This window comes from Corythoichthys intestinalis, chromosome 1, assembly GCF_030265065.1.
Source record: "Corythoichthys intestinalis isolate RoL2023-P3 chromosome 1, ASM3026506v1, whole genome shotgun sequence".
NCBI classification, from domain to species: Eukaryota; Metazoa; Chordata; class Actinopteri; order Syngnathiformes; family Syngnathidae; genus Corythoichthys; species Corythoichthys intestinalis.
The window spans coordinates 59,014,635-59,027,162 of NC_080395.1; the positions used below are offsets into that span (position 1 = coordinate 59,014,635).

The following is a 12,528-nucleotide window of genomic DNA, read 5'->3' on the forward strand; positions in this document are numbered from 1 at the left end:
GTTTAAAGCCTGAAATGTGGCGAAAGGTTGCAAGGTTCAAGGGGGCCGAATACTTTTGCAAGGCACTGTGTATATATATATAAAAAAAAACAATCGCGTGTCTTGCAATAGAACTATTGCGCATGCCCACTTTGTGATGGCGATGTACAAACGATATATTGTGCAGGCCGAGTGAGTAGGTAAAATGTTATTAATAACTTGGTTCTTCCATTATAATTGTGTCACTATAGGTACCCTAAGTGAGCGCAAGAAGGTCACCCTGGGCACTCAGCCCACGGTGCTGCGGACCTTTCGATCCCTATCCACCTCCAATGTCTTTGCCTGCTCTGACCGACCCACTGTCATTTATTCTTCCAACCACAAGCTGGTGTTTTCTAACGTCAACCTCAAGGAGGTCAACTATATGTGTCCACTCAACTCAGAAGGCTATCCTGACAGGTTAGCATTTGATGGAACTGCAAATACTATATTAGTCTAATACAAGCTTCCTGAACAAGTGTAGAGTTTGACTATTCCAAGATTGTAAACTTTTTCCTCCAACCAAAACCTTTAACTTTGAATCATGTCATGTGCAGTTTAACAAAAAAAAGTCATTCACCATATCTGCCCCATGTTAGTCTTGCTCTGGCTAACAACAGCACTCTGACCATTGGCACCATTGACGAGATTCAGAAACTACACATCCGTACTGTTCCTCTATATGAATCCCCAAGGTTAGTTTTGGTCTTAAATTTTGTTTTTGCCTGTATAGTTTATTTACCGTAAGCATTGTTGTCCTTTTATTTTCATTCTTGTTTTGTTGCACATCTTCTGCTGTATCTTTTCCCTCACTCCTTTGTTGACATACATGACTGTGAATTATTGTGGATTGATTATCTTTACATTCAAGGACACAGATTCTACCAGTGTGACTGTCTTGTTTTATTTTTTTAATGTCTTGTTAGTCCCACACCCCTTCTTCCCTTGTTTACTGGCCTTTTGTTCACACCACAGGCGGATCTGCTACCAAGAAATATCACAGTGTTTTGGGGTTCTATCCAGCCGGGTGGAGATTCAGGACGTAAGCGGTACCACTTCTGCTGTGCGACCCAGTGCAAGCACCCAGGTATTGTAAGCTACAAGTATGTTGGAATAATAAGTACCCATGGGATTGATACACAACACAGTAGGGATGCAACGATACAGTTAAGTCACGGTTCTGTTCGATTTTCGATACGAGGGACACGATTTTTGATTCGAATCAATACATTTATTGCTCCGAAACAAAAAATACAAGTGTTTATTTTTTTTCCCCTTTTTTTATTTTGCCTACAAGCAAAAATGACAATGCCATCATATAAACATGCATTTTAGTGCATAATTTTTGTGTGCTTGCTTCTTACTGATCTGAAGAAATTTTGTACTAGTATAAAAGTGCTGAGAACATCTTTACTGTTTGTAAAGTGAGGCAGGGCACACTGTTGATTGCTACAGCTCTCTTAGCAGCTATGTTTACCACATGACCAAAATATTCTATTTGTGGTCCAAGTCCACCAGTGTTTCGTTCTGAATTCACAATATTTGCAGAATTATCTATAGACCCTACTCACCAACGTCACAGAATAACGTGTCGCTGTATCCGGCCGCCATATTGTCCGTCATTGTTTATCCGTATTCTCAATGGTTTCAATTTGTCATGCAATTTATAGTGCAATTCATGGAAGCCCCGGTGCTTTCAGACGCTGTAAACTCATTGGATGCGTTGCATAAAAGGCGTTATGTGGAAAAGCTTCAGTCTATCCATTCGCCAGATCCATATTTGATGCCTAAATCGATATTTTTCCACCCGCTGTCTTCGCCGTCTCTGCCTGACATCTGCTACCCTGATATCTACAACTATGTTGTCCACAGAAACTCAGCCTATTCTCACGAAACTTTGAAAAACTTTAAGAGCAGCACTCTAAGCAACATTACCCCCGTGTGACCCTTTACTTCCAATTTTCTAAAATGGCGACAATCAAAAAAAAAAAAAAAAAGTTGACTGCGATGGCCGACGCTTCAAGGATAGGTGGATATTGGACTATTTTTTTTCAATAAAACACGCAACAACTGTGTCTGCCTCATTTGCAAAGAGACAGTCGCTGTTTTCAAAGAGTTCGATCGATGTAACGTGATATTACCAAACAAGACACGCTGACATGTACATTACAGGGAAGATACGCAGCGAGAAATTACAGCAACTTGAAGCTAGTTTAATTTCACAGCAGCAGTATTTCGCAAGAGCCCGAGTGTCAAAAGAGAACGCCACAAAGGCGAGATTGTTGAAATTATGAATTTAAAAAATTATAATAAAGCAAATGTGACACACAGAAGGGCTTGCTAAAATGTGTTGTTAAATATATTGTTCTACGTAAATCAGCCAAGGTAGCCACCCACATTTTTCCACACCACATCTGGCGCGCTTTGCAAAAAGTTTGGACACACCTGTTTAACTCAGTACTTCTCAAATAGTGGGGCGCGCCCCCCCAGGGGTGGCGTGTGTGACCTCGGGGAACATGCTTTTTTTTTTTCTCTCCGTACTAGAATAAAGTGTACTTGCACATCCACTCAGTGGGTGGCAGTGGCGCTCTCATTTTCAAAGTGCGCGCAGTATTTTTGAAGTGAGCAAGAGCACACAGAAGAGACTCATGAAGAGCTGGAGAGCTGTGCGCCGTTTTCAAAAGTCGTTTTCCGGCCGGACTCACGCAGCGACCCATTGTCTTCTCCGGTTCTCACGTGTCCGCCCGAGAAGTGCCATTTTCGGCTTGGGATCGTCACGACGACCGCCCTCACCTACGGTTCTCCCTCGGCCGCCGAGAATGCGCTTTTTTCGGGCCGTTTGCCTTTTGGCTTTGACATTTAATACAGTGGTAGACGAGGAAAGACCACTGTTTACTGTCTAAAAAGGATTCTAGCGGACAGCCAGAAGCCAAATCAATTAAGATGCCACTTAAAGACATTAGACCCCAATATCATTGATAAGCCGCTTGGTTGTTTTTCAGCGAAAACATGCCGAATATTGCCAACAATCGTCCCGCTTTGTCAGTGTTATATCAGTAAACCAGTGAGCACTGTTAGCATGCTCAGTGCAAAATAACACCACATCATTGCAAACTGGAGGTGATACTGGAAGCAGCGAGCAGCGAAAATAAAAACTGTCATTCTGTCCCAAGACACTTTTTTTTTTTCTTCTTTTATTCAGTTTTGTTTTTTCGGTCAAATTTTTTGGCATATTGTCCTCATGAGTTAATGAGTTAATGTTTCTAATCAATTAGAATTTTTTATTATTTACTGATTTTATTTTTCAGTATCAAATGGTAAAAAATGTATCTTGAGTGTATTTTTACAGTTTGGATGTGACTTTTTTTTTTTTAATTCAGGCAAATTGATGCGCGTTAAGTCTTTTCTGTTACAAACAAAACAATGTTAATAAAGTTATACTTTATAAGTTGATCTCTGTTATTTTCTCCAATAGAAAAAAGGATACAATGTGAGGCAGAGGTGTACTTATAATAGTAATATTATAGACAAATGATACTATTTACAGTGGTGGCAGAGTTTGGGGGGGGGGGGCGCGAAACATTTACGTCTTCCTTAGTAACAGGAAATAATTGAGAAGCACTGGTTTAATTGATGATCCGGAGACGAGGCCAGCTTCTTTCACTTGGTAACAGCTAAATATTATTCAAAAAATAATGATGGCGGAAGATGGCGCAATGATCTTAATTGTGCTTGTCAGCCCAAAACCCTCTAAATATATATTAAATGCATTTTACCAGAAATAAAATGACTACTACATAATCTGTGGTGATCGTTTGGTGCCCAGTTTCCTCGTCGAATTGCAGCAGTCCTCTCGGAATATGGTAGAACTTCAAGTCTCTCCGTCTATCTTCTCTGTTACTGCAACCAACCGCCACACACGCCTTCACTATTTTGATTATTAATGTTAACGAGCAGAAAAACACGCCATAATAGGAGGAGTTTACGTAGCGGTCATGCTTAAACCCGACAAGCTGACGGACAATATGGCGCTGAGGCGTGGTTGTGACGTCATGTGAGTAGGGTCTATAGTCACTGGTATGAATTGAGTTGGCTTGTTTAACTTCCATTCAGTCATGGCGGTTTTTAATTCATCGATTTAGTATACGGACTACGTGTCCCATGATCACTCTGGGCTCACACAGCCAATGGCATGGGACTTGGGGGTGGGGGGAGATCTAACGTAGCACATCTAGGTTGCTATTTGATAATAGCGAATGTGTGCGCGCGCGAGTGTTGTCGGGGCATTTACTCAGGGCATTAAAAAGGTTAATAAACGCCACAGAAGTCACGTCTGCTCATTACTGCACAACACCAGCATTTGGCAATCGACTTTCATAAACAGGACGAACTTGAAGTACAGCGCTCTTAATTTGCCCCTCATTGTTCATGTAACCGTGAGTTAGCGCTCTGTTTCCCAGGGTTTAAGCTTTTTGGTGTCAAACCGAGGCTGTTCGTAGCAGCCAGGTCGGCAACAATATACTGGCGGGCATTGTTGTACACATCCTTAAAGACAGTCTTTGTTAGATATGTACGAGTAAAGACAGCGCATCACGAACCCAAAATGCTGCCACACAACGGATCTGTACGACGGTGAAACCGACAAGCTGCCTCCTTAAGCTTCTGTGTTAACTCTCGAGCAATGGTCCTCGTGCGCCACGGCTCCCGCACTTTAGGCAGTTTGGGGGCTGAGTGGGGGGAGGCTCCTTGTGTGGAGGAGCTTTATTTATTATAGCTTATAGCTTTATTTACAAGGCAAAGATGCGCTGGACATTATAGCGAGAGAGGCCAAAAAAAAAGTTAGGAAAATGCATTTTGGGAGCTTTTTCAAATGGGTCGAATGTTTTTGCGTATTTAATCGAAGAGGGTGTATCAAACGGTTCAATATAAAACCGAGTATTGTTGCATCCTAACAACACAGCCATGCTAACAATGCAAGGTAGTTATAACGAGAACAGAAACCTTAAACCGAGATTTATTTGTGAGCATATTTGCCACTTAGACATTTGATATATGTTTAAAACATGACCAATTATTACTTATTTGTACATTTGATATAGTTTGTTATGAATTATCGGGAAAAGGATTAAGTGACAGCAGTATACACGGTTAAGAACCTTTGATGTGTCCCAAAGGGAAAAAAAAACACATATTTCACCATCACACAAATTGATTATAATCCAACCAGGATTGTGTGTTCACTGAAATCTTGGGAAACTGAGTTAACAGCCATGCTGTGGCCGTGACGTATGTAATTATGGATATCCAATTATTTTCAGACTTGTTGTCTCCCTGCCAAATATTTTCCTGCACAGTAGTTCAGAGCTTGGGCAGAACTTTTTAATTTTTCTTGACTTGAAAATTGGCCTGAATGAAAACTGTGATTATAAATAATTAAAATTAAAATTCAATTTTGTTATTGTATGACCATTTCAGTGGCGCATAAAAAAATATTTAATTGAGAGTCTAAGTGAAACACATTTTTTATTACGGTATATGAATGTTTTTATGGTGGCTAAAAAGACTTGGTCTCATACAACTTAATAAATAGAGTCCAGAAACATAAGTGAATTTATTTAATGTAGGAATAAAGAGAATATAGTTAGAATAACTTTGATAAAAAATGAGTTCTGAATTCATTTTGTGTAAATTTCTGAGGGTTAGCGTAATTGACAAATACAATTGAATTACCAGCTTTTGAATCAAATACTGACGAAATTTTGTGAACCACTCCGCAAGCCTTTTAGCACTGTTTTGTGCTACAGGATGTTGTGTTCACCCTGTCAAGAATCACAGCCACCACAGTGGGACGTGACTACTTGATATGAATTTACATTTACCACCAGAGTGCACAGCTTGTAGAGACAAATTATTGCCTTTTGCACAATGACCACAAAGAGGTTTCACCTGATTTGAATGCTGCGCATCTGGTACTACGGATGGTGCCAACTCTCCTATCGAGCTTTTGTACACAGAGATGTGAATCATTGCAGAAACCTTGTTATAATTCTCTTTGTATTAATTTCGGGCCCGTCCAATCTCATCTATTTCTAGGCTCTCTCCAGCAGTGTGAGCTCTAGTAAGCTCTTTCCCAGTAGCACTTCTCCCCATGAGACATCTTTTGGCGACGAGGTAGAGGTTCACAGTCTGCTAGTCGTGGATCAGCACACCTTTGAAGGTGAGACAGCCAGATGTACTGGTACAATCCTTTTTTTGATCTGAGTGTTGGCACCTTCATATGATGCCTCCGCACTGGTAGTGAAACAATACGCTCTGCTTACAGAATAAATCTTGAGGTTTATCAGGTCAGTCAGCTCTGTATTTTCCTCAGCCTTGACTTGACACTCATTCATCACCTATTATTTTCTCATAAATATTAAATGTGATGTATATACAAATTTGCATTTACATGCTTTAAAATAGATTTTATCTTTAACCTGAATTGTTTTGTTATGTTCTCTATGAAACACCAGCACAGAATCCGCAGCACTACCATGGAGTAGCATAATTGGATAATGGGGCATTTTGGCCTCATCTGATTGAACTTCACGCGTTCTAACGTGAACCCTTTTAAAAGTTAAAGCATTTGTTTTGTTTTGTACTGTAAATTTGTTTGCACTCGCCGTGCTTTAAAAGACCCAGCAATTCACAAAGCTGCATAAATTAGGACCACTTATTTAAATTATTGTAAATAAGGGACTGGGTCAGCTGACCCAATTCATCTTAGAATACCCCCATCATATTATTATCAGTCACACAGAATGTATTCCCATACTACGGCTGTTTGAACTGTTGGCTAAAATAAAGTGCTGTTGCACTATGAGCGATGCTGCCCCACCCAACTGAAATCTTGCGAAGTATACTGGATTAGGCAATCATCTCCCTTATGAGCAATCACTTGGTAACTGGTTTTGGCCCAATTCAAAATCTGGGATGCACTTTCAAAAAGAAGCAACTGGCTTATCAAAAAAATGCTGATTTAAAAAAAAAAAAAAAGTTTTTCTTTTTTACTTAAGCTAAGAATAAATGTCTAATTTTACGCGAGCAGGACCGAAATACAAAATATTAGGTGCCCAAATATAGTGCATTATAACAAAACATAACTATATAAATTTCTGTGCACAACCCCAATTCCAATCAAACTGTGACGTTGTTTTAAACATGAGTAAAAAACTGAATAAAATAATTTGCAAGTGATTTTCAACCTATATATTTCATTGCACACGACAAAGACATGATATTTAATGTTCAAACTGATAAGCTTTATTGATGTTAGCAAGTAATCATTAACCTAGAATTTAATGGCTGCAACATGTTCCAAAATAGCTGAAGAAAGTTGAATGATGCTTATCAAACACCTGTTTGGAACCTCCCACAGGTGAACAAGATAATTTGGAACAGATGGGTGACATAATCGAGTATAAAAGAAGCTTCCCTGTATTGCTCAATCATTCACAAGCAAAATAAGGCAAGGTTCACCTTTTTGTGAACAAGTGCATGAGAAAATGGCCAATGTACAATAGACAAAGGACAATGTTCTTTAATGTAGAATTGCATCATCTACGCTCCATAATATCTTCCAAAGGTTCAGAGAATTTGGAGAAATCACTACATACTGCAAGGCCGGCAAACCAACATTGAATGTCCGTGACCTTGAGGTGGCACTGCATAAATAAATGACATCAATGTGTAAAGCAGGGATTTCCAAATTATTCCACATAGGGCTGCAGTGGGTGCAGGATTTCATTTCAACCAAACAAGACAACTTTTCACCAAACTGGTGTTTTACAAGTGTAATCAATTGATTGCAGTCAGGTGCTGCTTGTTTGAGCAGAAACCTAATTGGTTGAACTTTCTGTATTAGATCTGTAAGGACAAAAACCAGAACCCACAGTGCACCTTGAGGACTGGTTTGGAGACCTCTTATGTAATATCACCAGATGAGCTCAGGAATACTTCAGAAAACCAATGTCAGTAAATACAGTTGTGGTACTACATCTGTAAGTGCAACTCAAAACTGCTATGCAAAGCAAAAGCCATTTATCAAGAACACCCAGAAATGCCGCTGGCTTCTCCGGCTCGAGCTCATCCAAGATGGACTGATGAAAAGTGGAAAAGTGTTCTGTGGTCTGAGAAGTCCACATTTCAATTTGTTTTTTGTTTTTTAATTTTTTTTATTGTGGATGTCATGTTCTATATAAAGACTGAAACCATTCGCACTGTTATGGACGCAACGTTTAAAATCCACCATCTGTGATGGTATGGGCTTGTTTTAGTGCCATTGGCATGGGTAACTTACATGCCTGTGAAAGCACCATTAACGCTTTAATGTACATACAGGTTTTGGAGACACATTCTGCCATCCAAGAACATCTTTTTCATGGAGGCCCTTGCTTATTTCAGCAAGACTATGCCAAACCACTTTCTGCACCTGTTACAACAGCATGGTTTTGCAGTAAAAGAGTGCAGGGACTAGACTGGCCTGCCTGCTGTCCAGTCATGTCTCTTGTTAAAAATACTGGTGCATTATGAAGCGTAAAATGCCACAACAGAGACCCTGGACTGTTGAACAGCGGATGCTGTAGATCAGACATGTCCAAAGTCCGGCCCGGGGGCCAAATGCGGCCCGTGGTCAAATTTCATCCGGCACCCAGCCTCTGTCATAAAATCAATAACGTCTGGCCCGCACACAGACTTAATAAATTGGTCAGCAGTACTACTACCAGCATATGAGGTGGCTAAGGGCCCAAGTACACCAGATGCGTGATCGTTGCGGTTCCGGTCCGACTACGGTAAAAAATAGCGCCGGAGCCAATCCGTTCCCATTATATCCTATTGTTCAACATATACCGGCCGCGTCAGTGCTCCGGATTGACTGCGAACCACCTCCGGCGTGCCGCATGCCCGCCGGATGGTAAAGGCTATTTTCTATTTTTGCCGGACACACATCCGACAAAATGGGCGGAGCTGGGCCTGACTTCAAAGGCCCAGGTGCCTAATCACGGTTTAAACACGAGCGAAGATGGATGATGAGCGCTTCATCATGGAGGTGGAAAGTCACAAAGTGATATACGATGCAGCAGATCCTTATTATAAGGACAGCATTTAAAAGCCAAGCTGCAAGGTGTCCTATTATGTGTGTTTTTCTGGCAATGATATCAAACACACAAGTGCTGACAACTTTGAGCGGAAAAAAAAGCAGCGTATTTGGAAGTCCCACAGCAGAAATTCTCGTGTCCGGCGCACAAACAATGTCGGTTTGTATACAGAGTCGAGGGGGAAAAGTACGAAAGAGAATAAAGAGACACCCGCAAGTTTCGACCTGGTGGTCTATTCAAGACGTTTCTCTTTCTTTCCTACATTTTACTTGACTTTTCATAGAAAAACCAACAGTTTGCGCTGGGCACAGGAATCTGCAGTGTTGAGACGCCAATTCCAAGTACGCTGTTTTTTAGTTCGTGTAGTATATAATTCGCTATCCATTTTATAAATATTACAGATTATTTTACAGTTGTTTATAACAGCTCTATGAGATGTTATGTGCCATAAATTTTAAATGTGCACAAAGATATAAACCCACCGACACAGCCAAGGGCATGATAGGGCCCCGCCCCCCTTCTCCCCACACACGGAGCCCTGATCTCAACATGATGCAGTCAATCTGGAATTAAGAGACAGACATAACTAAAATATCAATATGCAAAGAAAAAATGTGCTCCCTCTCTGCTTCTCTGATGAGTATAGACTCCGTGTGTTTTTCGTTGTTTTAAATGGCAGGTTATAGCGAGCGCTCACGAGGGAACGGCGTTGGCGGACTGCAGCCGTGCGCAGCCGGTATGATTTGCCTGTTTATGACGTACTGCGTAGCACGCAGTCAACACTGGACCGGACCAGAACCGCAACGATCATGCATCTGGTGTACTTGGGCCCTTACACACTAAATGCGGCTCCTCATTTACCCACTAAAAAACAACATTACTCTAAGCAACATTACCCCGTATGACCTTTTACCTCCAATTTTCTAAAATGGCGACAATCAACAAAAAAATAAGTTGACTGTGATGGCCGACGCTTCAAGGATAGGTGGAAATTGGACTATTTCTTCACTAAAATACGCAACAACTGTCTGCCTGATTTGCAAAGAGACAGTCGCTGTTTTTAAAGAGTTCAATGTATGGTGATTTTACCAAACAAGACACGCTGACATGTACGACAAGGTTACAGGGAAGATGCGTAGCCAGAAGTTGAAGCAACTTGAAGCTAGTTTAATGTTACAGCAGCAGTGTTTCGCAAGAGCCCGAGAGTCGAAAGCTTAGTAGCCACTTAGGCTAGTTGCGAGATTGTTGAAATTATTAATTACCGGTGTAAAAAAAATAAAAATAAAATAAAGCAAATTTGACACACATAATGGCTCGCTAAAATTTGCTTAAATATATTGTTCAACACAAAGGACGTCAGCCAAGGTCGGCCCCCCACATGTTCACCACACCAAATCTGGCCCCCTTTGCAAAAAGTTTGGACACCCCTGCTGTAGATCAAGGAAGGTTACACCAACAAAGCTTTAACAATTTGTTCCCAAGTTTCCAAACGGGAATTGAATGTCATTCATTCATTTTCCATGCCGCTTTTCCTCACGAGGGTCGCGGAGGTGCTGGAGCCTATCCCAGCTAACTACGGGCAGTAGGCAGGGTACACCCTGAACTGGTTGCCAGCCAATAGACCCCACTCACCAACGTCACACAATGACGTGTCGCTATATCCGGCCACCATACTGTTCGTCACTGTTTATCCGTATTCTCAATGGTTTCAATTTGTCGTGCAATTTATAGTGCAATTCATGGAAGCCCCGGTGCTTTCAGACGCTGTAAACTCATTGGATGTGTTGCATAAAAGGCGTTATGTGGAAAAGCTTCGGTCGATCCATTCGCCAGATCCATATTTGATGCCTAAATCGATATTTTTCCACCCGCTGTCTTCCCCGTCCCTGCCTGACATCTGCTACCCTGATATTTACAACTATCTTGTCCACAGAAACTCAGCGTATTCTCACGAAAGTTTGAAAAACTTTAACAGCAGCACTCTAAGCAACATTATCCCCGTGTGACCCTTACGTCCAATTTTCTAAAATGGCGACAATCAATTAAAAAAAAAAAAAGTTGACTGCGATGGCCGGCGCTTCAAGGATAGGTGGATATTGGACTATTTCTTCAATAAAATACGCAACAACTGTGTCTGCCTCATTTGCAAAGAGACAGTCGCTGTTTTCAAAGAGTTCGATGTGACGCGATATTAACAAACAAGACAAGCTAACATGTACAACATTACAGGGAAGATATACGTAGCAACTTGAAGCTAGTTTAATTTCACAGCAGCAGTATTTCGCAAGAGCCCGATTGTCGAAAGAGAACGCCACAAAGACGAGATTGATGAAATTATGAATTAAAAAAATAATAATAATAAAGCAAATGTGACACACAGAAGGGCTTGCTAAAATTTGTTTAAATGTATTGTTCTATATTGTCCCCCGCATTTTTACCACACCAAATCTGGCCCCCTTTGCAAAAGGTTTGGACACACCTGTTTAACTGATGATCCGTAGACGAGGCCAGCTTCTTTCACTTGGTACCAGCTAAATATTATTCAAAAAATAATGATGGTGGAAGAAATAAGCATCTTGAATTTGAAACTGTATGTTGTCGGTGATTAGTCTCGCAATGATCTTAATTGTGGTTGTCAGCCCAAAACCCTCTAAATATATATTAAATGCATCTTACCAGATATAAAATGACTACCGTAATTTCACGAATATAACGCGCACTTTTTTCCCCCAAAATCAACTTGTAAACTCATGGTGCGCATTATAAACGGGTACATGGATGGAGACAGAAATATATATGTATTACATATATATATATATATAAACCGATTTTTTTTCATTGACACGGCCACGTTGTGTTGAAGAAACGTATGCGGCGACCCGTTGCCGACCATTACGGTACGTGACGTCACCATTTTGTTTCGGTAATACTTCACTCTAATCGGCCGAATGATTTCGTCTGTTTTAAATTCTGCTTTTTTCACTCTTCATAAAGCACAGAATTTAGTTTCTTGAACTCATTTGAGTCGACGTTTATTGCAGCTCCACAATTCGGACCATAACAAATGTAAGGACACACACTTCCTGTGTCCGTCAACTATATCGGTCCCTCGGGAAACTCAAACCCAAATAACAATAGTTCCTTTTGTTACTGTCGTGTTGACAGCGATGACCTCTCACGGATTTCCGACTTACGTTCTCACTTTCATTTTACCGTATCAATCCATGGAAGAAACATTTATTCTTCATGAGGAAACGAGCAAGTTGTACAGCAGCCTTTAAAAGAAAAGTCACATCTGTTTTGTTTTCTCCTAGATTCTGGTAAGTTGGAGAAGTTGTCAAATCATATTATTACCGTAAATATTGTTAGTTTA

The 12,528-nt window shown here is 40.7% G+C and overlaps 1 protein-coding gene across 1 annotated transcript in view; it reads left to right on the forward strand.

The window, feature by feature from the left end:
• Positions 1–12,528, forward strand: part of ddb1 (damage-specific DNA binding protein 1) — an 86,767-nt gene that overhangs the window by 43,796 nt on the left and 30,443 nt on the right. Inside the window, exons 16-19 of the mRNA XM_057833603.1 lie at positions 231–438; positions 618–713; positions 994–1,105; positions 6,112–6,235. Of these exons, the coding sequence (XP_057689586.1) occupies positions 231–438; positions 618–713; positions 994–1,105; positions 6,112–6,235 (540 nt within the window). The remainder of the gene's footprint in view (positions 1–230; positions 439–617; positions 714–993; positions 1,106–6,111; positions 6,236–12,528) is intronic.